This window comes from Oryx dammah, unplaced genomic scaffold (assembly GCF_014754425.2).
Source record: "Oryx dammah isolate SB20612 unplaced genomic scaffold, SCBI_Odam_1.1 HiC_scaffold_22, whole genome shotgun sequence".
NCBI classification, from domain to species: Eukaryota; Metazoa; Chordata; class Mammalia; order Artiodactyla; family Bovidae; genus Oryx; species Oryx dammah.
Window position 1 is genome coordinate 23899718 of NW_024070206.1, and position 27144 is coordinate 23926861.

The 27144-nt window shown below is 40.8% G+C and overlaps 1 protein-coding gene across 6 annotated transcripts in view; it reads left to right on the top strand.

Annotated features, from left to right (window-relative positions):
- The window catches only part of DLGAP1 (DLG associated protein 1), a 296372-nt gene that overhangs the window by 34258 nt on the left and 234970 nt on the right, over positions 1–27144 (top strand). Inside the window, exon 1 of one of the 6 annotated variants that reach the window (XM_040264668.1) lies at positions 2142–3689. The exons of the other annotated variants lie outside the window; for them this stretch is intronic. Within the exon in view, the coding sequence (XP_040120602.1) occupies positions 3639–3689 (51 nt within the window). The 5' untranslated portion in view covers positions 2142–3638. Of the gene's footprint in view, positions 1–2141; positions 3690–27144 lie in introns of those variants that run through there. 6 annotated transcript variants of the gene reach the window in all.

The following is a 27144-nucleotide window of genomic DNA, read 5'->3' on the forward strand; positions in this document are numbered from 1 at the left end:
TTTTTTTTTTTTTTACTGTCCCTGGCTTTTTTATTCTTTTTATTATTTAATTCAAATTTCATTTCATTCTGGGCTTTAGCACTCTTGATACAATTCTTGTGGATGCTCATCACTTATCTATGTTCTCCCTTGATTGTGAACCCATCTCTCATGCTAGAAACAAGTTCCTTTCATCTGAGCACTTCAAAACCCTCCTTGTTCAATTCTTTTGGTCTCTTTTGAAGGCTTTCTTCTTTTGTTCTCATCTTGATCTTGTGCTGTTATATCATCAGAATTAAGGTTTGCTGATCTTAGTTTCCTTCTTAAATCATCTGCCCTTTCTCATTATCTAATCAAAACAAGTCTCTCCCTTCCTCTTTCTTCCCTTCTTCCTCCTCTATCCCTCTCCTTTTCTTCTTGCTCTCACTGAGATTTGGGATTTTTTTTTTTCTTATTGAAAATTAACCATGATTAAACACCAGTGCACATGGTTCTTTAGATAGGTCTATATCCCATGAGTCCTCATGGATTTTCCAAGTTTGAGGTTATCTTTACATTTTCCCCATCTTTGTTATATATAATAAATTCCATACAATAGAATGTTGTTTATTATATATAACAGAATTTATTATTTATAACAAATTCTTATAATTGCAATTGTCATATTATAATTAATAATTGTATTCATTTATTTTGTTGTTGTTTAGTCACTAAGTTGTGTCCAACTCTTTGTGACTCCATGGATTGCAACGTACCAGGCTTCCCTGTCCTTCACTATCTCCTGGAATTTGCCCAAATTCATGCCCATCGCGTTGGTGATGCTATCTAACCATCTTATCTTCTGCCACCCACATCTCATCCTGCCTTCAATCTTTCCCAGCATCAAGGTCTTTTCCAATGAGTTGGCTCTTCACATCAGGTGACCAAAGTATTGGAGATTCAGCTTTGGCATCAGGGGAAGACTTGTTTTTTATTAGATAATGAGAAAGAGTGATGAATGAATAGTCATCCAATGAATATTCAGAGTTGATTTCCTTTAGGATTGACTGGCTTGATCTCCTTGCTGTCCTGTCCAGTTCAGTTCAGTTGCTCAGTCCTATCCGGCTCTTTGTGACCCCATGGATTGCAGCACGCCAGGCTTCCCTGTACTTCACCAGCTCCTGGAGCTTGCTCAAACTCATGTCCATCGAGTCAGTGATGCCATCCAACATCTCGTCGACTGGCGTCCCCTTCTCCTCCCGCCTTCCATCTTTCCCAGCATCAGGGTCTTTTTAAATGAGTCAGTTCTTTGCAGCAGGGGGCCAAAGAACTGGAACTTCAGCTTCAGCATCATTCAGTTCTTTTGAATGATATTCGTTCCAATGAATATTCAGGACTGATTTCCTTTAGGATTGACTGGTTGGATCTCCTTGCAGCCCAAGGGACTCTCAAGAGTCTTCTCCAACACCACAGTTCAAAAGCACCAATTCTTTGGTGCTCAGCTTTCTTTGGTCCAACTCTCACATCCATCCATGACCACTGGAAAAACCTTAGCTTTGACTAGATGGACCTTTGTTGGCAAAATAATGTCTCTGCTTTTTAATATGCTGTCTAGGTTGGTCATAGCTTTTCTTCCAAGGAGCAACCATCTTTTAATTTCATGGCTGCAGTCATCATCTGCAGTGATTTTGGAGCCCAAAAAAATAAAGTCTGTCCCTGTTTCCATTGTTTCCCCATTTATTTGCCATGAAGTGATGGAACCAGATGCCATGATCTTTGTTTTTGAATGCTGAGTTTTAACCCAGCTTTTTCACTCTCCTCTTTCACTTTCATCAAGAGGGTCTTTAGTTCCTTTTTGTTTTCTGCCATAAGGATGGTGTCATCTGCATATCTGAGGTTATTGGTATTTCCCCGGCACTTTCTTCCAAGGGACTCTCAAGAGTCTTCTCCAGCACCACAATTTGAAAGCTTCAATTCTTTGGCACTCAGCATATATGTTGAGATAGCATTTGCAAACCTAAATAGTTTGAGATAGTATTTGCAAAAGTAAAATACACCTATTTAAAATATACAACTCGGTGGCTCTAGTATATTCACGGAGTTGTATAAACATCACCACCACCTAATAGAAGAACATTTTCAGCACTCCAGTAAGAGACCCGGTGCCCATTTGTATCCCCTTGCTAGTACACTGCCCCCAAGCCCAGGGCAACCACTGAGCTACTTTCTGTCTATAAATTCTGCCTCTTCTGGAAATTTCTTATAAATGGGATCATATACTATGTGATCTTCTGTGACCAGCTTCTTTGAATCAGCAAACTGTTTTCGGGATTCATCCATGTTATAGCATGTGCCAATACTTGATTTTTAATGCCAAATAACATTCCACTGTATGGCTCTATCACAATTTTATATCCATTCATCAACTGATGGATTAAAATTGTTTCCATTTTGAGGCTCTTGTCAGCAATGGTGCTGTGAACATCTGTGTACAACCTTCTGTGTGAACACGTGTTTTCATTTCTCTCAAGTATATGCCTAAGAGCAGAACTGCTGAGTCATTCAGTAACTCTGTGTTTAACATTTTGAGGCAAATCTGTCATTATTGCTTTTTCTATTCAATCTCTCACTAGAAGCAGCCATGCTCTCATTTATTCAGGAGAGGAGAACGGGGGCTTGATTTTGTGTGGTGACAAAGTCAAGAAAGGTCTAAAAAGTCTTTAAGGCTAACACTGATTTGCTCAGTAACGCTCTCCTTATCTATTGATTACCCAGGACTTGTCTCACTGTTGTGGTTACACGTTTTACTTGGTAAAGCTGGATTTTCATAGATGAGGCTGCTCAAGTTCTGTGAAGCAAAACACTTGAAAGGGGAAGCTGCAGCAGCTTCTTTGCTCAGCTAGAAATGTGACACTTTCACTAAATAAGGTTCTCCTTGGATGTTTTGTATAGAAGTCATTTTTTAGAAAATAAAAAGTATTTGCCCAAAGCTTTCTAAAAGATGTGTAATTCATTTGAAGAAAATTAGCGAATTGTTAAGGAATATGACTTTTCTCTAAAAGAGAATTTGATGTCCTGAAGACAGATGTCTATTGCTGGTTTACTCCTGGACCCCTAATAGCTCTGTCATTGTATCCAACACAATGTTGTGTGTATCTGTACTCCTAGCTTCAAAACTGTGAAAAGCATCTATATTTCCATCATGGGTCAGACAAGCAAGTTTCGTTTTGTTTTGTTTTTAAAGAAAATTGCAGAGATCACTCCCCCACATAGATTTCTCCTTGACAAAAAATATATATCATCCACTGACATACTGCAAAGTGAATCAATAGCCCCAGATTCCACCAAGCTAAAGATGGACAGCAAGGTAATTTTGTTGGGACAGTGAACAGGCAGGACATGATCACTACAACTGCTCTGCCAAAGTGCATGGGCTTAAAAAAAAAATCTCCCCTAAGTAATCACTTCAGTGTTCTTCTCTGGGTGATAAGATCTGATTTCATTAAGTATCTTCGTATGAATGAAAATGCAAAGTTTTGAGTCTGGAGTTGTGAGCCATCCACTCCCCACCTCCCAAGTTCTGTGTTTACTGCCTTACTCACCCACTTTGCATCGGCAAATCACAGGGAGAAGCTAAATGTTCTCCGCTGCTTTAGACCTAATCAAAGCTGAGATGAATAATGAACTTGCTTTTCCATAAAGACATTCTGTTTGGCATTTCAGCTAATAAGGTAAGCTAAGGGCAATTCTGGGCTATGGAAAACAAGATAAATAGTCTCTGTGTTTGCTTCCTGTGCTAATCCATAATTTTTCTTTTAACGTGCTGGAGTTACTTTCATGTTTCACAATGTCTGTGAATTTGGGATGAACAGTTTCATACAGAGTACCCCTCAGCCTACCCTTTTCCTTTGATTTGGTTGCTTATGGTACTGGAGGGGCTGAGGGAGAAATCCAGCTTTTCAGTAAGAACAGCATCTGTATAATAATAGTATTACCATCTATAGTGCAAAGTGAATTTAGCTAAAGAACCATGTAGGTAGATACAGCAAAGACAGATAAAATGATTGAAGCCCTGGTGACTGAATGTATTTAGCGTGATGTGTGGTAAATTAACATTGAATATGCTCTAAGGAAAGCGGAATACATACATCATGTTGGTTTATGAGTCATTTCATTTCTAAGTACATGTTATCCTAGAGAAGGTAGTAATTTTCAATTGCTAAAATTATTCCACAGCTCCGGTTTAGGTGGGTTTTATTTGGTGAGATTGTGTTTTTAAAACAGCAGCCTGCCGATAATGTACATTTTCCTTATTACTTTCTTGATTTACCGGAGCTGCACGGGTTTCTGTTCATATGGAAAATGTACTTGTTTGTCCCATGAAGTTCAGGGGATAAAAAACCATCAGATCCCTATGAGATTTTCACGGCTACCTTAGCTACTCTTATCTTAAAAACTAAAAGTGATAAAACAGTTACTAGATTGGGTTTTCTTTTTTGTGATCTAGCTTCTCAGAGTTTAACACAAGGATTTTTATTTTAGGCAGATCGGAGCACAAATCCCTGAGACTAGCAAAAGCTTAGCAAGATGGGGAAGAAATTGCCATCTTTTCTTTTCTCTTAAGAACGACAAAAATGAAAAATGTGATTTCTGTTTTCTGGGCTCACTGCTGTGTCACCTGAAAATCAGAGTCTCTATTCTCTCAAAGTAGGTGACCTCAAAAGATATTTCAGAAGATCTATTCAAAACAGCCGAGTATGTGGGAAATTTTGTAGACATGTAAAGGAAATGGTTCTCTTCTTCCTGCCTGATCCTTCCCATTTTGTTTTTCTGCATGGGAAAAGAGCTGTGCCACCAGATATTTTTGTTTCACGGAAGTCTTTAAACACTGCAATCAGGCTTTTATAGAAAAGGAAGAATTTTTCTTCTCCCCATCCTCTAAATTGTTCGCAGTATCTATTTTTCCTAGAAGTGTAAATGGGTGCTAAGTATGCAGAAAAAGACAAGCCACTACTAAAGACTGAGTTCCATTTACATGTGCCCCTTGTTCCACCTACAAATTTTAGGCATTTCTCTGGAAAAAACCTCTACTTTAGTAAACCTATGAGAAGTAGGAGTGTAGCATTTGAGTCTATCACAGCTCATTTTTAAGAACATATGTTACCTAGTCATACTTAAAGGTTTTAAAATATGTTCAATTTCATGACTCTTCTCTGTGTGCAGGACTCTGTTGGAAGCTCAAATGTGGTGGGCTGTTTGGGGTTTGGGAGGTGTTCATTTTCTTTCCCTCTTTCCCCAATTTCTCTTTCATACTTCATCACTCCAGATATCCTTGACTGTCCCCCGCAATTCTATTGCTTCTTTATTTCTGGTATTTCCCCCCTGCTATTTCCCTTCTGCCCAGCATCATTGGTCCAGAGCCTATGGGTTGCATTGTTTCCTTTGGAAAGTTGGAAGAAACAAACTAGAAAACAAACTTTGATAACCGCAAAGTTGCTGTCTATTTTCTGTCATTTGCACAGTAAGAAAACTTTGGTCCAGCGTGACTTTTTATCCACTACTACTACCTAAAACCAACCTGATGTTTTCAAATGCAAGGTTTCTGACCAGGATCCTCTTCATGATTCTTTTTGTCTACAGTGGTTACCACTCACCCTTCAATGTGAGATGCAAAGTTCCTAGCCCTTTCAGGCACGCTGAGTGATGCCAGATGAAGGCAGGTGCTACCTACAGACTCACACATTAACCCCTTGGGTTAGTTAACTAATGGAGAAAATCTAGAGAAAGCAGCAACTGTGCCTCCGCTCCCCACCCCCACCCCCCCAACACACACACCACACCGACCACAGCGCAGCCGTCCACTGAGGACAGTGGTAACCGAGGCAGCAGCACGGTCACAGATGGCCCACCGTCCTAACAAGTTCCTGGCACATGGCAAGGAGGCTTGAGCAGAAGGCGGCAGACAGATTTGTTCCCAAATACACGTGAAGCCCATTCTTGGGGACAATCAGAATTAAGTGGAGGAGGAACAAAGATGAGAGAGGACTGGAATGTCGCTAGACTTGGTTAATATCACTATCACTTGATGCACACAGGCTGGCGGACTGCCTGCCTTACGAAAGTAAGCTGTGTGCATGCGTGCATGCTGTCACATCCAACTCTTTGTGATCCGGTGGACGGTAGCCCACCAGGCTCCTCTGTCCATGGCATTCTCCAGGCAAGAATACTGGGATGGGTGGCCATTTCCTGCTCCAGGGATGTTCCCAACCCAGGGCTCGAACCTCCATCTCCTGCATGGACAGGCAGATTCTTTACCATTGAGCCACCTGGGAAGAAGGTCAATGGTAAGCTCAAAAGAGCATCCCTAAAACTGGGCTGCTATCTTCCCCACCAGCCTCCTTAACCTGCGTTTCCTACTCTTATAAATAGGACAACTGTCTACCTCTTTTTACCAACCCAGAAACAGAGGGGAAAACCTTCACTTTCCCCTCTACTGCCCCTCATATCATTTAAGGTAGACTCCTAAGAGTTAGTCAGATGGATGATTGAAGGGGTGGGAAGATCACCAAGCCTTATAGATTCTATTTATATTCACTTCTCTTCATCCCTTCATCAGCCGCTGCCCCGTTGAATTGCCATAGTTTCTCTCCTAGATTAGTATAAATAACTCCTATGCGGTCTTCCAGCCTCTAGGTTCCCTTTAATCCAATTCATTCTATGTACTAGAGTCCAAATGACATCTGTAAAATACAAATAGAATCAGTAAATCTTCTACCTACTAAATCCTTCAACGGTTCCTCCATACTCCCAGTGGTAGAGTCCAGACTTCTTACCATGACTTACAGGGTGTGACATAGTGGGGGACCTTTTTCCTCCACAGCCTAACTTCTCAACCCTCCCTATGTCCACTCTGCATTTCAGCCACACTCATGTACTTTTCACTTTCTCCTGGGTTCCATTCTCTCCTTCTCAGGGCCTTTTCATGAGCGTCTTCCTCTTTTGTCTCTTGTATTGACTCACCCCAAATTCCTCTCTTCTCTACTTACCCCTTTTCAACCTTTTAGTCTTGGCTGAGATGTCTCTTCCTCCAGGAAGTCCTCTCTGGCCATAGTTGAGTCCAGTATCTCTCCATAATTCTCACCTGTCTGTTATTTCCTTTTCATGTCTTAGATAGAGTTGACTATTCCACTAGCTGATCAATTCCATGATGGTAGATATCTGGTCTCTTATTCACAGTCATGGCCACAAACAAGCCCAGAGGAAATTCTATCAGAATGCATGAATGGAAACTTGGCCTCCTGAATGACTTCATTGCCTTTTGTTCTGATGAGGTTACAGAAACTGAAAGCAACGATTCTTTGTTACTCATTCCTGCAAAATATTCTGCCAATGCCTTTCATATGCATTCTTTAATCTTCATGTTCTTATTCCCATTTTGTAAATGGGAGAACTGAGGCTCAAGTTGCCCTGAGTAACACTGATTTTAATGAATGGTCCCCTCCAGTCTGTTTGATTCCTGGAGCCAGCTCTTTCTATCCACCATGTGGCCCCTTGCTGCCTTAGAGCAGGGAAAAAAAAATTTAATCTTAAAAATAAATAGCTACCTGGAGAAGGAAATGGCAAACCATTCCAATATTCTTGCCCAGAAAATCCCATGGACAGAGGAGCCTGGTGGGCTACAGTCCATAGGCTTGAAAAAGAATTCAGACATGACTGAGCAACTAAACCACAACTACAAGTGGTTAACAGACATTAACACTTAAGTAAGGATTCAGAGAATATATCACTCACAGAGCCTATTTGAAGAAAATCCTCAAAAAAGTTGCCTATCAAATAAGTGAATCATAACAACAGGGAAAGATAAAGAATAAACAGTGGTAAGCAAAAAAATGCACAATTGTAATTAATCTGTAATGGATGACGATAACATGACTAGGAATTTGTGACTTAAGTAATAGGTAAAGATTCTTGAAATAAAGGAGTCAAGTTTTCAGAGAAAATCTAATAAATGTCCAGAAACAGAAAATGAATGGCGGATGGTAGAAAAACCCTTCCTTTTTCACTGCCTGCCTGTTCATTTGCTTCCTAACCTCCCCTGGTCCATCCCGGGTGTATTTTTCCATTATTGTTAACCTGAAATTACCTTTCTTTGTGCTGTATTCTTTCTTCTCCAGCCTTCGTGCTGGCTGGAGTTTTCTGCCTTTCTTGTTCTCTCCATGGTGAGAGTCACTGGGTCTCACATTTCTGCTCCATTTCCATTGTCCTTTTCAACACAAATTTTTTCTGCTGGTCCTGCTCTGTGATTACTCTTTCCACAGCGCTTTTGCCTGAGCCCAGTTAGATCTCAGCATTCATCAGTCGTGGCTTGACGTCAGACTACTTAGGGGGCTTCCACTGGCCTTTCAAGGGGCAGCAAATTGCTGTTTCTACCACCCACCCACTTCATCAGTGCTGCTCCCCATGGGAGAAGTCACTAAAAGTACAACTAGAGAAGGGGCATATACAACTTCTGGGCAATGATCCATTTTGTGTCTGCCATGATTGTCTTCAGGGTCCTGGGAATCCAAACCACCATACAGACGCACACAGTCCCAAAAGTTAAGGGACAATAATACAATGTCGTGTGAGGGGCAGAGGCTTTCAAGGCTGGTGAAGCTCAGTTTGAAGGCTCTTTCTATTTCTTTATCTATGTGGACTTGAGATGTCATTTGACCTTTCTGTGCTTCAGTTTCCTCATCTGTTAAATAGATACTAATGGTGCCCAGCTCATAAAATGTCTTCCTGGCACAGAGTAAGTCCTCTTCCACGTTGGTCATGTTGGTAGTTAGGGCAGGGTGGAGGGCCCCGAATATGGTCCACCCTCACCCTAGAAAATTGTGAATGTGACTGTTGATGGCAAATGTGGCTTCACAGGTGTGACTATGCTAAGGATCTTGGGATGGGAAGATTGTCCTGGAATAATGGATAATAATGAATAATAATGAGAGGACTCCATTCCCCTCAAGGGAACTACAAGGGTCCCTTGTAAGAGGGAAACAGACTTGACCACAGAGGAAGGCCACATGACCACCGAAACAGAGATTTGAAGATGCTGGGCTGCTGGTTTTGAAGTGAAGGGAAGGTGGGTGAGACAAGGACATGGACCCTCCCCCTAGGACATCCAGAGGGAGCTCAGGGCTACTGATAGCTTGATTTTAGCCAAGTAAATCAGTGTAGACTTCTGACCTCCAGAAGTATCAGAGAAGAAATGTGAGCTGTTTGAAGCCACTGAGTGTGTGTCATTTGATACAGTAGCCACAGGAAACTAATACAGTGGCGATATTTCAGGAAATGAAAGATAACTCCAATAAAGAAACGGGTATTACAGAGGCTGCTGCATGGTGAGGGAGGTGGGGAGACCCTCTGAGTATTAGCTGTGCGCCTGAAATGTGGCCAGAGATGGTGCAGTGCCTGTGTTAAAGGAGGGTGTCACCTGGGGGGGATGTTAGGCATAACCAGAAGAGAGGTCTTGTGGAGATGGAGGTGGCGAGTGGTGGTTGAGGGTGGGATGTGGTGGGCGGGGAGGGTGCTGAGCAGAGGGTAGAATGCCATGCTCAGCAAGGAGTGTTCGGTTCAGAAGAAAGGATGGATGGTTTGGGGGAGTGCCCTGAGACGGGGGAAGAAATGTGGACTTGGAAAAGATCCACAGAAACAAAAGGACCCATTTTCTGTTGCTCTCAGTGCCCTATTACTGATACTAAAAGGCAGTCCCAAAAAAGGCATTTTGAAAAAGACCTGCTGCGCTTTAAACCAAGTCGAGACTAGTAGCAGGAGATTGGGTGCCTTCAGTTTAATCTCTATAGGGGCCCCACCCAGAGAGGCTCCGTCTGCAATGAAGTTCTGAACTCTCCATGTATTGTCCGTAATCTGGTGCTTCCGGTAGAACACGCTGCCTTTCCTCAAGGCTATGCCTCCACTTATGCTGTTTCCTCTCCCGTAACACCCTCTTCTTCTCCCCGCGCCCAGCTGGCAGTCTGGACCACCATCCTAGCGTCAGGTCAAGGAGGACCTCCTTGAAGCAGCTTCTGTGGTCATTGCACTCTCTAACATGTATTTTCCAGCAATGCCTTCACTTCGTTGCAACCACACTTGAGTGCTTCTTGCTGCCCTTCCCCCACTAATTCCACCTTTCTCTCCAATAAAGATTGAGATCCGTGGGGGCACATAAGTCTATTAATACTTGCATCTTCTGCTCCCATAGTGCCTAGCATATAGGAAGCCCTCAATAAATGTGAATGGTTGCTAAGAGGGTAGATCTTAAACATTCTCAGTGCAAAAAAAAAAAATGTTATTTAAGTGATGTCATAAGCTTTCACCATACTGAAAGATATGCTGGTCACCACTTTACAGTATGTAAGTGCATAAAATCAATAGGTTATACCCCTTAAATTACCACAATGTGATATATCAGTTTTAGCTCAGTAAAGCTGGAATCAGCATACACACAACAAAGTATATGAGGGGGCTTTAAGAACAAAAAAATAAATGTGAATGGATGGATGGATGGATTTATTAATTGTATCCAACAGGCAGTTATAGAGTAATGAAAATCATGAAGTTCATGAATTCTAGGATCAGCATCTAGAGAAAGTAAAGTTTTCTACCCTATTCTTTCAAAAGCAAGAAATTATAAGAAGAAATAACACCAGAACTGTATGAAACAGGTATTAATTAATTCCCTTGCTGTCTGTTGTATGGTTCAAACAACTCAAAATCTGAGCTAGAATTCAGAACAAGTTTTCTTGACTTCCAGATCCAATTTGCCTTTCTCCTACAACAATGATTTTTTTTAACTGCAGTAGGCTGTCCAAAGAGAACAACAAAATACCATGTTAAATGTATACTGATTTATTTTCAAGTATAATAAAAACCACAAGTGGGTTTTTACCTACTGACTGTATTTCAGATTTGAGGAAAAATTGTTTAAAATTCACAATTTTTTTAAAAAGATAAATGTGTTCAGTGCATGATTTTAATACTATTGTTTATTATTGCTGCTACTATCTTTTTCATAAAAATGAATAGTAAGAGCAGTAGTCAAAATGTCATGTTGATATTTTGAGTAAAATGAACATACATGAATAGAATCACAGATACAGAAAAAAAACTTGTGGTTACCAAAGGGAAGAGAGAAGGAGGGAGGGATAAATTAGGGGTAAAGGATTAACAGATACAAACTACTATATGTAAAACAGATAAACAACAAGGATATGCTGTTAGAACAGGGAATTACACTCATTGTCTTATAATTGAAAATGGAGTATAATCTGCAAAATTACTGAATCACTATGCTCTACACCTGAAACTAACACAATATTGTGACTCAACTATGTTGTTGTTGTTTAGTCGCTATGTCAGACTCTTTTGCAACCTCCATGGACTATAGCCTGTTAGACTCCTCTGTCCATGGGATTTCACAGGCAAGAACAATGGAGTGAGTTGCCATTTCCTTCTCCAGGCGATCTTCCAGACCCAGGGATCAAACCCTGCGTTAGCAGGTGGATTCTTTACCACTGAGCCACCAGGGAAGCCAACTCAACTGTACTTCAGTTGTATCTATTATATTCAGTTATCTTATAGGAATTAAATACATTACTAATAAATTATTAAGTAATTAAATATCTACAGCATCTACCCACAGCCAGCAATTCAAAAGGCCCAATTAGTATGTCCAAGCCTCAAGTTTAAATTAGAAACGACTTTATCCTCATTCTACATCTTTTGGAAGGATTTTGTAAACTTTAAATTACATCGTTAATAAGCTCTAAGAGTTTACTTACTAGTGTGAACAGGAAAGGTGCTTCCCAGGTGGCGCTAGTGCTAAAGAAGGCACCTGCCAATGTAGGAGACACAAGAGACGCAGGCTCAATCCCCGGGTCGGGAAGATCCCCTGGAGGAGGGCATGGCAACCCACTGCAGTATTCTTGCCTGGAGAAGCCCATGGACAGAGGAGCCCGGTGGGCTACAGTCCATGGGGTCGCACAGAGTCAGACACGCCTGAGGTGACTGAGCATGCACACGTGTATGTGAGCAGGAAAAACTCGCAGCTTGCTACCAGATTGGGTGATGGTGGGGAGAAGTAGAATTCTGTCCTTCCGTCATACGTCAGACATGTGAAATGTGAACACTTCCATACAAGGCCATCGTAGGCGATTGTATCATAGGCGATACAAGCATGTGTACCAACCATGCCCAGTTCTGTGCTTTACAACTGCTGAGAATTTCTAGTCTTTTTTGTTTATAAACTGCACAATGGACTGATTCTTAACATCTCAAAGACCCTAGCCAGCATGATTAAAACTGATGAACTCCTTTAAAACAATTGCCTTGAAAAAAGAACAACTAATATTTCAATATTTCTTCAAGTTAATATTTAAGTTATTGACTTAAATTAACTTCAAGTTAATATTGAAGTTAATATTTAATATTTCTTCAATGACTTCAAGTAAACCAGTAATATTTTTACTCTCTCGTGTTACTCTGTAATCAAATCCTGTGTTTATGGTAGGGAAAATAATTTTGTTGAACTAAAATGGAAAACTCAGTTGTTTTACCCACTTGCTGAAACTTTATCACAAACAGTTGGCTATTATTCTAATATGGTTCCTACGTTCTCTCTCTTCTCTCTATGGTTTTAACTCAATGGCTCCATCCCAATCTATATTATTTTTAAGTTACTAAGAAATTAGATGTCATCAACTAGTAATGTACTGGTCTTTTTTTAAAATTGTCTCTTCTAAACTACCAAGTAATCTAGAGAGAGGAAGAAATGTATTATATTTGCACATGACTTTTATAAGCTGGGATATTTTGCTTTCTCAAAACAGAATTCTAAATCAAGTCTAAGATTTTGTAAAAATTTGATATTTTTGAAAGTTTTGTTTATGAAGAGGATGAAAGTGAAAGTGTTAGTCACTCAGTCATTTCCGACTCTTTGAGACTCCATGGTCTGTCCATGGAATTCTCCAGGCAAGAATACTGTAGTGGGTTGCCATTCCCTTCTCCAGGGAATCTTCCCAACCCAGGGATAGAACCCAGGTCTTCTGCATTGCAGGCAGATTCTTTACCATCTGAGCTAACAGGGAAGCCCTGTTGTATAAAATATAATATTAATAGTATTCATTGTTTGGCCAAATTAATGTATTCACACAGAGTCAAAAATCACATACAAATCAAGTTGAAGGGACCATAAGAGGAAATAGACTTAAATATCATCTAAGTGCTTCATTTCTATAGAAAAGAAATAAACACTCTAAGTTACTGAGACGGGAGAGCTAATTCATTATAGCAGAGGTTCAAACATGAAAGGGAAAGGAGAAAGACAATAACATATGTTTGGATTTTGAAATCCTATTATATCATAACCCCCCAAATTGGGAAGATGGAAAACACATCTTGAAAACCTAGTCCACACACACATGCCTCTCCCCTCAAAAATCCCAGCGCTGTTTTATTAACACACTTTTTCACATGGAGCAGTTGGATCTAATGAAAGGCTAAATCTTGCCTTTGTGCTCGAAATTGACTTATTTTTCCCCTCATTCTGAGTTCTCCTGCAGCCAGCCTCAGGACTGCGAGAGCCTGAGAGCCTGCTTGGTTGTTCATCATCAGTATTTATCACTTTTACCAAGTGCCACAAGGCGCTCAGAACCATACCTTGCCATTCAGAATAAAACACAAAATCCCTGTACTTGGTGGGGAGGGTGACCCAGACCATTAAAAGCATTCACAGAATCTAAGAAAAGGAAACTACAGGAGTGATGAGACAGGGCATCTGGCAGGCTGGCTCTGAGAGGTGGATTCCCAGGGGCCAGGGATGAATGGGTGGCTGAGAACTCTCTCTCTTTCTTAACCTGACCACCCACCGTGATGGCTCGCGGCAGGCTACCTGGGAGCGGGAGCCAGTGGCAGGCGGGCAATGGAGTGAGCCAGATATTCAAGTCACATAGCAGGAGGCGGGTAGAAGTGACTTTCCTCCCCAGCAGGCAGATACTATTCACCTGCCATCTGTGTCACAGCACTCAGGGTCAGGGAATGCTTGACAAAGGAAGAAAGAGAATCTAATCCCATTACTTGTGTGAAAATTTAGAGCAAACTTCCATAAAAACCGAGGATAAGAATGTGGCCTGGTGATGTCATACACCCCCACCTTCACACGGACCTGATTTCCTCTTTCACATTACCCAATAGATGCAGTTTCCCAAAGTACATTGTTTAGATAAATAAGGTTGATAGAATTCTAACATAGGTATATTTTTCTGGGTAGGAAAAGGATGCGTTTGGTTTCATTTCCTCCCAGTGTCCTAATCCTTCGCTACATCAGCAATGCTACCAAGATTGGAACATTGATTTTAATGTTGTATACTTTACTAATTGACTAGAGTTCTCCTGTATATCTACTTGGTTTGAAATTTGGGTGACACTATATTTTCAGCTCAGCCTATTTTAATGCTTATCCTAGACTCCGTGGAATCATATGACAGCAGGTTTAAGGTAACATCAACCACTTATTGTTGGCAGGTTGGTATAGACAATTATTAAATTGGTCTGTAAGATAAAGTGAAATGCACTTAAAATCATCTTTATGTTCATTTTTGTAACACAGTGCCTGTCACGTAGTAGCCGCTCAATAACTAGCTGATAAAAGAATGATGGGAGAGCACATAATTAGAAGGATGAAAAAAATAAATCTCCATATGCAATCAGAAGAAACTCTTTCTAACCATATTTAAGGTTTCCACTGAATTAATTTCAGTCACTAAAATGTAAAATTCAGGTGAGATACCCTTATACATCCAATGATTATTACTTGTTCCAAAAGTATATGTGTGAGAAAGAAGAATAAGTTACAGGAAGTCCTCGTAACCAAAAAAAAAAAAAGTGCCTTTCTTATGTAATGGAAATGGTAAAAGTAGCATTAGAGTTCTGCTTCTTTCTCCAAAGGATATTTTTTAAAAGCACCCACAAATGTCATCCCATCTATTTTTAAGCAAAGTGCTGCCGGATAAACAGCTGATTCGTCTAAACTCAATGGGGAAATTCAGCTTTAAGTAAGCTGTTTTATCTCATTGAAAATAAGCGGCACAGACTGATACAGAACATACGAGTCTTCGCATATGATTATATGTGCATTTTCTTAACTTTAAAACTCGAACCCAAGCTGAAAAAATAGGAAAGCAAAATGTCTTTAATAATAGTTCTTAACAGATTCTAATTTATGATTCTCCTACTCAGCTTTCATCAATTTCCAGTTAAAATGTGTTTCTTAGATTATCTTTGCCAGCGATGGACTAGAACCTACAGATTGAGATCATGTAAAGATGACAGAAATTCTAAAAAAACAAACTTGTATGCTTATAAATTTGTGGTCTTTCCACAGATTTTATTTTTTTAAAGAAAAGTGTGGAGGTTTTCCCACAGAATTCATATTTTAATAAGACTAATACAGGTTAATGCTGGAAAAACACAAACAGTGCAGAATGGTACAGAGTTAAAAGTCAGCCCCTATTTCCCAGTCTCCCACTACCACTTCCTAAAGATGACCACCACTACTATCCTTTTAACATTTTCCTTCTCATATTTCTCACAGATATTCAAATTCAAAAATATATGCATATATATGTGCCGGAGGCCACCATGGGAGATCCCACCCATGACAAAGTTCATGTGGAAGAGACCTGTTAAGCAAGGCTTCAGAACTCAGGGGGCTCCCTAGGCTTTCTCGAACATCTACCCCAAAACCAGAATCTGTCTGTTTTACTATTTCATGACTTTCACCAACTCCTCTGATAGTAACAGGGGGCTAACCCTGACCACCTTTCTCTGGAGAAAATCAACTTAGGGCTATAGCTAATAAGTCTCCTGGACATGAGAGGAATATTTCAAATCAAACCCCCTCTGTTAGCATTCTAGCTTGTTCGGCAGGTATATCCAGACTCTTATAGCTAAGCATGTGATTATTTACAGCCTCCCAACTGTGAGAGGCACAGAAAGTCTAAAACATAGAGCCTTTGAAAGAGTTAAAAGTTATTAGAGTAGTGCTAGTGCTGATGTAGGATTTCATTATTGGGCCCATGCTTGTTGCTAAGTTCCCATATCTCTTATCCACTGTGCACCTGGGAATGCATTAGTTAACATAGTGAGAATGTAAGAAAAACAAGTGTAGCCTTGAATTTAACCATATCAGACTTTTGAGCTAATTGGTTCTTTCTTGTAACTCACTGCACCTTTGCTCTGTGAAAAACGTAACTCTGTTTGGCATTTTCTGAGGCTGACATAGATTAGAAATATAAAGAAAAAACACTTTGAGGGAAAATAAGTTTTCTGGTTGAGCAGCCTTTATCAAAAGAGGGTCATAAAATGTTCACAGGCCTCCAAGGCCAGAAGACACTGTACACAACATCATTTGTGGGAAAGGTATGCAGAAAAATCCTGGTTTCGATAAGGGCAAAACTGCTGGAATGTTTGGGCTGACTCTATGACCTTGCATCTTTCATTTCCCTCTATGTATAAGGCAAGGTATAAAAGTACCTTTTGAAAAATAAAGCTTTTGGGCCTCGCTCACCGAAGCAGCTTGGTCACCCCGTGTTTTTTCTTCTCTCTCTCTCTTTTTTTTTTCTCTCTCTCTCTCTCCCTCTCCCTCTTTTTTTCAGGCTGATCCCTTGGAGCATAGGGGCTCCCTGCGTTCACTTACCTGCCCGGGTTTCTAAGACCTGAACGGGAAGACATTCTGTGTCTGCACTCCCTCGGGAGACCGGGAGGGCACCTGTGGCCTCGGTGAACAGGGCAAACTTCTTGTCTTGATGTTTTATTGGTTCTCTATGTAAACCAAGGAATATCAGCCTCTTTCTCTCCTCTATTTTCTTATCTTCAACATTCTTTCCTTATCTCTCTCTAAATTAATTGCCAACGCCGTTTCTCCTTCGAGTTTCCCTGGATCCTGCGGGGGCTGGACCCGGGCATATATGTGTGTGCTGCTGCTGCTAAGTCACTTCAGTCGTGTCCGACTCTATGCGACCCCATAGACAGCAGCCCACCAGGCTCCTCCGTCCCTGGGATTCTCCAGGCAAGAACATTTCCTTCTCCAATGCATGAAAGTGAAAAGTGAAAGTGAGGTCGCTCAGTCGTGACCGACTCTTTGCGACCCCATGGACTGGGGTGCCATTGCCTTCTCTGATATATGTGTGTATATACTATAAATATTATTCAGCATGTGGCCATTCTACTTTATAAAATATACAGTTGACCCTTGGACAACGTGGGGGTTGGGACACCAACCCTCCACGAAGAAGAAAATTTGCATATAATTATGCAAATTTAATTATATAATTATAGTCAACTCTCCCTCTGGGTGGTCCCTCCATATCTGAGGTTCCAGATCTTTGGACTCAACTGGCTTCCCTGGTGGCTCAGTGGTAAAGAATCCGCCTGCCAGTGCAGGAGATGTGGGTTCAATCCCTGGGTCACGAGGATCCCCTGGAGAAGGAAATGGCAACCAACTCCAGTATTCTTGCCTGGGCAATCCCATGGACAGAGGAGCCTAGCAAGCTATAGTCTGTGGGGTTGCAAAAGAGTTGGACACAACTTAGCAACTAAACAACAACTCACAATCATGTAGTTCTCTAACATTTACTATTGAAAAGAATCAACGTATAAGTGGATCCATGCAGTTCAAACCCACATTGCTCAAAGGTCCAACTTTGTGGGTGTTCTCTCTGTCAGTACAGAGATCTACCCCGTTTTTTTGTTAGGAGCTATGAGATGCTTCATTACATAGGAGTGTTCATTCATTTAGCAAATGTTTAATGCTCATATACTATATGCTGGGCACACTTCCAAACTTTGAGAATACAGAATTGGACAAAACAAAATCCCTGCCTTCAGAAAGATCAAATTTTCATATTGAAGAGCTAGCATATTTACATACATAGATTAACCCCTTAATCTGTCTCTAGAATATACAAACAGCTCATTATCAAAAACACGTAAAAACCCAACTGAAAAGTGGGCAGAGGTCTAAACAGACTTTTATCCAAAGAAGACATACAGAAGGGCAGACAGCACATGAAAAGATGCTCCACGTCACTAATTATTAGAGAAATGCAAATTAAAACTACAATGAGGTTAACCATCTCACACCTGTCGGAATGGCCATCAACAAAATGTCTACAAACAATAAATGATAGGGAGGGTGTGGAGAAAAGGGAATCTTATATTGTTAGTGGGAATGTAAATTGGTACACCACTATGGAGAACAGTATGGAGGTTCCTTAAAAAACTAAAAATAGAACTACCATATGACCCAGTAATCCTGCTCCAGAGAAAGCCATAATTCTAAAAGATATATGTACCCCAATGTTCATGACAGTGCTATTTACAATAGCTAAGACACAGAAGCAACCTAAATGTCCATCAACAGAGGAATGGATAAATAAGATGTGGTACACACATACAATGGCATGTTACTCAGCCATTAAAAAAATGAATGAAATAATGCCATTTGCAGTAACCTGAATGGACCTAGAGATTGTCATCTTAAGTGAAGTAAGTCACACAGAGAAAGACAAATACCATATGATATCATTTATACATAGAATCTAAAAAAATGATCCAAATGAACTTATTACAAAACAGAAACAGACTCACAGACTTCGAAAATAAACTTATGATTACCAAAAGGGAAAGGAGAAAAGAGAAAAATTAGGAGTTTTGGATTAACATAAACACACTTATCATATATAAAATAGATAATCAACAAGGACCTACTATAACAGCACAGGGAACTCTACTCAGTATAATGTATTAACCAAATGGAAAAGGAATCTGAAAAAGAATGGATATATGTGTATGTATAACAGAATCACTTTGTATACCTGAAACTAACACAACATTGTAAATCAGCTATCCTCCAATAAAAAATTAAAATACATGAAAAGAAACATCATTCATTATCACACTTTTAACTTTTTACAAATGCTACCATAATGAATTGCCCATTAATCTTTAAACTAATTCATCAGTTGAAGATATTGCAGATATTATTTTTATACATTCAGCCTTTCAGTCAGTGCTTTCTTTATGTCATCAAGAAATGGGCTGTCAATTTTTCATTGTTAATTAATATAATACAATTATAGAACTTTTTCAGATTCTATCTTTTATAAATCAACATGCTCAACCTGTGCTCAGTTGCTAAGTCATGTATGACCCTATGTAACTCCGTGGACTGTAGCCTGCCAGGCTCCTCTGTCCAAAGGATTTCCCAGGCAAGAATACTGGAGTGGGTCGCCATTTCCTTCTTCATCAAGTACCTTGAAACATATTAAAATTTTATCTGAATTGAATCTTCCTGGATTAGCCTAGGTTAATGCTTCAAAGGGGAAGCAGGTTAGAGGCCCTAGTTTCTCTCTACTATGATTCTACATGCTAGAAAGTTCTGATGTAAACATTTCATGATACCCAAATGCCTCCCAGACACAATTTTTATGTCTCCTTTTTGTTTCCATAACACAAGAACAAAAGAAGGATGTTTTGTAGATAAAAACAAATAAATGTATTTCTCTATAGAAAATTCAAGAAAAGTATACCTCCTGCAAAATGGAGCAGAAAAATCAATTGTTACTTATGTGATTCTTGTTCAAAAAGCCATCCTAAAACACCTGATAGGGAAAACTACTTCGGGGTTTTTACTGCCTCTGTGCCTGTTTTATGTATTACAAGTGAAGTCAGGTCAAAATTTATATCTAGAAGCACTTTGAACCAAAGAAGAAAAGAAATATTCCCTTTTCTGCCTCTTCCTACCCCACAAGGTCCTATCAAGCCCCCCCAAATATTCTCTTGAGACTTCTTCCAGTGATATTGGAACATTTGACTAGTTTGGCTAGAAACTAGGAAGCCACTTAATTTTCTTTCTTATTTAAGAACTATGTCCTCTTTAAAAAAAAAATTATCTGTGGACATCTTCACACAAAAGAGTTTATTTTGTTTTGTTTTCTGGAAGTTGTCCAAGTCTGTCTCAGGGGGAGAAATAAAATAATTACTTTTTGCCAAATGGAATATCATAAGTGGAGCTTAATTTAACACTTTTCTATTAATTCAAAAATTTTTCCTCTGCACAAACAATTGCAAACTTGAGTGGGAGGTGAAGTGCCCACTCATACAGCGGCAATGAGGTGTACATGAATTACAGAGCCAGCGTTATTACTAGGAGGAAGCTTGACTATCTGAAGAACCCAAATCAGGTCAGTTTGACTCATTACCAAAAAGGTAAAGATAGGGAATAAAACCCCCCCCCAAAAAAAAGTCCTTCTCAAATGAAACATATCTGCATTTTTACCGTCTATAGGAGTTCACAACTTCTGTATTGGAAAAACACCATCGCTGAATATGAAATATGAGTCTGTGTCCATGTATGCACATGAGACGATTCTAAAGACTGAATTCCAGTCAATATTTAGGGATAGAAGGAATCATGGAATGTGCCATTAGCAAAGACTTTTCTACAAAGATAAATCGTTCACTGTCTTGAGTAAGATTCTTACTCATGACAGTTTTTATCATAAAAGGTTGCCATGGTCTAGGTTCATGATTCAATGCACGACATGTGACATGCAGCTATTGTTACAAGCCAATGCCACTTTCACGTCTCTATTTGCTGTATTTTGTTTGCATAGATTCCTTTGAGTGAAACAAATCATGGCATAAGCTTTACAAAAAGTATAAGTTCCCAAAGACTGCATTTTGTTGTGATTTTTCCCATCTACACATAGAAGCTACCCTTCGTTTTTGTCCTTTGCATATCCACAGAGGAATATTAAAACAGTTTTGCAAATTGTGAAAAGAGCTCATGAAGATGAATCATTTTCTCATTTTGTTGAGTTCAGAGGATAAATAGTTGCAGTATGACAAGGCTGAAACCACACAGGTCCAAGAGAAGAGATCTGAATTCTAGCCAGTTCTGCCACTCATTAGCTGTATAAACTATAATTTACATTTTGGGTTTCAGTTTCTTCATTTGTAAGTATGACATTTATCAAAGCATGATGTGAGTAGATGTTTGTCTGAAGAGAAGGAATTGAATTTGACAAACCGAGTAATATACTCAGGTTTTTCTATCAGCAGACATTCTACAATCTTCTGGGCTTCCCAGTTGGTGCAAGTGGTAAAGAATCTATCTGCAGTGCAGAAGACATGGGTTCAATCCTTGGGTTGGGAAGATCCCCTGGAGTAGGAAGTGGCAACCCACTCTAGTATTCTTGCCTGGAGAATTCCATGGATAGAGGAGCCTGGTAGGCTACAGTCCATGGGACCACAGAGAGAACTGAGCCACTGAGCACACTGCAGTCTTTAAGATGCTAATATGAATGGCAACTCTAAGAAAACTGGAAAGTAGAGAGCACCTCCCAAACCTCCTCCACCCTTGGAACCCTCTTCCATAGTGCATTTCTAAGGATGAATGATCCACAGAATGTGCTTTGGAATATACCGGGAGAAACAAGAGTTTTAGCATGAGTCCTTTTGGCTGGTCCTGCCATGGTTGGGTGATGAAGCTCTTTGGTCTAACAGTATTCCGTTGACCCTGCATGGTTGCAATTCCCTGAAGACCACAGAAACAGCCAACTGCCGCTCCCCGGAGGCCACCAAAGACTGTCTCCTGGATGCTAGTTATAAATCCAATCCCCCAAACCCACCACTGTGATACTACACCCCCCACCAGCTCCTGCACGCATAGCGCCCCCCATCTCCGCACATCGGATGGCAGACTGCTTCCCTGTCATTTGTAGAGGAGAATCCAGGAATGAAGGTTTCCACACTTACATTCCCATTGATCCAAAACTCAGATGTAACTCAGGTGATACAATCAAAGATTTCATGAGCACTTTTGTCTCCCTTTATTTTATTTTTATTTTATTGGGTAGTCTGCTTGAAACTGGGAATGTAGGCATGAATAAGAGTCTCTGCAGAGGAATGACATCTTCCCTCCTCTCTAGGTGCTTACAGATGGGTGGGTGAGATGGATTTGTAAATAAGTGAGTTTAAAATATAGCGATAGTGTTACACTAGTAGTATGTGCATGTTAAGGTAAATTTTTTTTTTTAGGTGAGCTCTACATTTGTTTTATGAAGGCGGGTCATTATAGAATTCTTGGGTTTGTTTTGGGGTTTTTTTTTTTTTTTTTTTTTTGGCTGCCCTACTAGGCATGTGGGATCTTAGCTCCCCAACCAGGGATTGAACCCCTGCCCCCTCTTTGGGAGTTCAGCATCCTAACCTCTGAACAGCCAGGGAAGTCCCATTGGTCTTTCAGAATGCAGAAGTCTCTGAGATTCCTTTTTATTCTGTGTGGTGTGATATGTAGCTTTTCCTTTACATTTGTCAACAAAAAACAAATATATCACAAATGACCCCCTTGCCCTTAAAAAGCTTGTTAAGTAAATTCCCATGCCTGGGAGGCGCACTGCTAAATGCTGAGTGAAAAGCTCCCTCTGCTTCGACCAACTCTGTGGAACTCCTGAGTGGCTGGTCAAAGAGCTGATACTTACCGGTAGGTTTTGACCCAAACTAACTCCTAGAGAATGAACAGAGCATATACAGCTTATGACTAAAGAGAGCCTGCCTATTAACCAGTGGTGCGGGGCCCTGTCTGCCCCTGGACCACTGCCCAGGAAGCCGTCACTCAAGTTCCCACCTGTTCTGATGCTTGGTTCTGAGTGCCCACCTGGCTAGGCTGGGGACCCAGTTATTTAGTCAAATACTAATCAAGGTGTCGCTGGGAAGGAATTATGTGAATTAATATCTACAATCAGTTGACTAAGGACAGAAGCTTACCCCTGAAAGTGCAGGTGGGCCTTGTCTAATCAGGTGAAAGCCCTAAGAGAGAAATTCTTCTTCAGGAGCAGAAGAAACTCTGCCTGCAGACAGCAGTGTCAGCTCTGGCATGAGCTGCCAGCCTGCCAGCCTGCCCGTCATATTTCACCCTTGGTCATGTGCAGGCTATCCACAAGGCCATGTGCCAGTTCCTTCAAAGAAATCTCGAGTGATTCTGTTCTGCTCTGACAAGGTTGAGTGATCCATCATCCCTTACACACAGGTCTCTTGAGAGCCCCCAAGTGCACTGACCATCCCACCCCAAAGCCCTCCCACCCTCAGGCTAAAAGATCCTTGGAACTATCCCACAGTCTATCAGGGTTCAACTCTATCATGAATTAAATAAGCTGTAGGGGTTGGCCCCCCATGGGAACTTAACCATCACTTATCACATGATTTCCATATGAAAATACCTTCTGAATTCCAAAGGACAAGTTTTTATTTAATAGACATTATCTATATAAGTTCATATCATCTTTATTCTTACCGTAAGTCCCTGAGTACATGTTCCTGTCCTCATATTTGAGAATTGTTGTGATTGTTCAGTCGCTAAGTCATGTCTGATGCTTTTCAGGGAGCACACCAGGCTTCCCTGACCTTCACTGTCTCCTGGAGTTTGCTCAAATCCATGTCCATTGAGTCAGTGATGCTATCTAACCATCTCATCCTCTGCCACCCTCTTCTTTTGCTTGAATCATGAACCTAACATTCCAGTTTCCTATGCAATATTGTTCTTTACAGCATCAGACTTTCACCACCAGACACATCCACAACTGAGCATCATTTCTGCTTTGGCCCAACCACTTCATTCTTTCTGAAGCTATTTGTAATTGCCCTCTGCTCTTCCCCAGTAGCATACTGGACACCTGCCCTGGGAGGCCCATCTTCCAATGTCCTATCTTTGTGCCTTTTCATACTATTTATGGGGTTCTCACAGCAAGAATACCGGAGTGATTTGCACTCCCTCCTCCCATGGACCACGTTTTGTCAGAACTCTTCTCCATGACCTGTCCGTCTTGGGTAGCCCCACATGGCATGGCTTATAGCTTCATTAAGTTACACAAGTCCCTTTGCCACAGCAAAACTGTGATCCACCAAGGATGTGTTTGAGAATACTGGGGTTAAAAGAGACTAAGGTCGCGGACCAAAATCACACTTGCTAAGTAGTATCATTGGATTTGAACCCAGGTTTACCTGATTCCAGACTCCGTACTATGTTCATTGCACTATGATTCTTCCCTATAAATGAAAAACTATGGTGGCAAAATATTCCATTTCCTTATGTGCCATGTTTGTAGGTGTGCTGGGTGGAGAAGCATTTAGACATTACCTAACATTTATTCAGAGCTTACTATGTGCCAGGAGCTTATTTTAAAGATTCCTTTGGGAATTCCCTGGTGGTCTAGTGGTTAGGACTCTGCACTTTCACTGCAAGGGGCATGGGTCCAATTCCTGGTCAGGGAACTAAGATCACAAAAGGTATGCAGCATGGCCAAAATAATTGTTTTAATCTTAAACATATAGATAGAGAAGGGATAGGCTACCCACTCCAGTATTCTTGCCTGGAGAATCCCCATGGACAGAGGTGTCTGGGGTCTACAGTCCATGGTGTTGCAAAGAGTCAGCACAACTGAGTGACTACTGAGTGACTAAGCACAACACAGCCTATAGATATATAGAGAGATAGAGTCCTTTAATGAAACATTTAGGTTGAATTATATATCATGTCTATATTTGGACACTTCAAGATTCTAAAACATGTCATTCCTAATTATTTTTTGCCCCAGCCAATATATTTTGGCCATAGATATTTAATGAATTTTTCTCTCTTGTTCTTAAATGACAGAGATTTCACACTGACATCAAGTACTATATCAATTAGAACTAAAAGACAGGATTGTTGTAAGGCGAATGAAAGTGTTTCAATTTATTTATTTTAGTTTTTAAAAATGTTTTGAATCCCACAGCCTCTGGTCCTCACAGGTTGATATAGAATAACATGCAGATACCTTTTCGTCTTGTTAATGGTTTCCTTCACCATGCAAAACTTTGAAGTTTGACTAGGTCCCATTTGCTTACTTTTGGTTTTATTTTCCTTTCTCGAGGAAACAGATCCAAAATAATTATTGCTAAGACAGTGTCAGAGCGTACTGCCTGGGTTTTCTTCTAGGAGTTTTGTGTGTTACATTTCAAGGTGCAAACTACTAGGTATAAAATACCTACGTGTACAAGGGTGTAACATACAGCTTAGGGAATATAGCCAATATTTCATAACTTTACATGAAGTACAATCTATAAAACTATGGATTCGCTATTTGTACATCTGAAACTAATATAACATTATAAGTCAAGTATATAACAAATTTTTTAAAAAGAACATGCAAATACATTCAAGCATCAGGCTGCCTACTCTCACTCTGCACATATGCTACCAACCCAGCTGATGGCCTGACCATCTAATTAGGCATCTCCAACCCTGGTCATTGTGTCCTCTGACTCTCAGCTATAGGGGGCCAATGAGAAAGACACTTCTGTTTGTCCTTATTTCTAAAGTTAAAGAGCCACTGAAAAATGTTCTTCTACAAAAACACAATCAGTAAATGGAAAGGTAACTAAGAGTCAGAGTGCTTGATTCAAGGAGTCTTACTTCAGGGTCTCATAGCTATCTATCCAACAAGCAAGCACGTCATAAGCATTTACTTTATAGAAGGTGCTTTGGGAGAAACGAAGATGGATCACAGTGTCTCTGATGAATAATGAGCATGGTGGGCTGTATACTGGATGGTCTAAAAAAAGCAGTGTTTTTCAAACCAGTAGCAGCAACCAATTAGTGATTGGTGAAATCAATACAGTGGGTCACAAACAACATTATTTTTAATTAAATAGAATACAATAGAAGAAAGTAGGAAAGGAGAGAGAGTACGTGACACGCAGAGAGGTTAAGTAGTTCTTTCTTTCAGTGGTATATGTGCTTGTACTGGTTTCCAAAGTAAGATGTACTTCTTACTGTGAAACATAGTCAAACACTGTTTAAAAGCTCCTGCTTTAGAGGGAGAGAAAAGAAAACAAAAGCCTTGGGCTCAAGAAGCTTGCAGCTTGCTGGGAAGATAAAGCTAATTAATGAACACAGAACTCTTTGGATAAAGGAGCTCATGACTCAGGGCTAAAATCAATCTTGCTGATTTCGCATCCCCCATGGGATTGTTAGTGTGTTAGTGTTAGTTGTGCAGTCATGTCTGCCTCTTTGTGGCCCCATGGACTGTAGCCTGCTAGGCTCCTCCATCCATTGGATTTTCCAGGCAAGAATACTGGGGTGGGTTGCCATTTCCTTCTCCAGGGGATCTTCCCATCAGGGATCAAACCCAGATTTCCCACAGTGCAGGCAGATTCTTTACCATCTGAGCCACCCATGGGATATGACCAAGGGAAAAATCACCACGACTGTTCATTACTCCTACGTCCTCCTCGAACTCTGGGCTCTCAGATTCCTGGACCACACACCTCGGGGACCCGTCTCAGATGTCCCGCTTGTTCCTCTCTGGTTCCTGAGGTTTCACCAATGCCCAGTGGGCACAGCTCTTGGGCACCTCTCTGTTCTGCGTGGGTCACCTCATCATCCTCAGAGCTTTAAATACCATGGGAATGCCCAAATTTGGTTTTCCAGCCACATTGTCCAAACTCCTAGGCTTGCATACCCAGGTCCCCATTCAACCTCTCTACTGAGATATCTCCTGGGAGACCTCTGAATATACCAACTGAATACATCCCCAGATGAACTCCTAATCTTTTTCCCCCATCTGCACCTTCCTTAGGCCTCCTCATCTCAGCTAATGGGAATTCAGTCCATCCACTGATGAGGCCAAAACGCTTGGAGTATTCATAACTCACTTTCTCAATGAGACCTTTCGTGACCGTGCACACCCCTCAATACTGCACAGCCCGCCAGGCTCCCTCTTCCACAGGCACCCTCTGGTCCCCTCCCCTGCTTCCTGTTTCTCCATAGCACACATTCATAACTCCTCCTACCCTCAATCCCATATCCAAATCATCATTAAGAAACCTACTGGTAGGCTTCCCTGTTGGCTCAGTGGTAAAGAATCTGGCTGCCAATGCAAGAGATACAGGTTCAGTCCCTTTTCCAGGAAGATCCCACATGCCATGGAGCAACTAAGCTGGGCACCACAACTGTTGAGCCTGTGCTCTAGAGCCTGCGAACTGTAACTACTGAGACCCACATGCCATATAACCCATGCTCAGCAACAGGAGAAGCCACCACAATGAGAA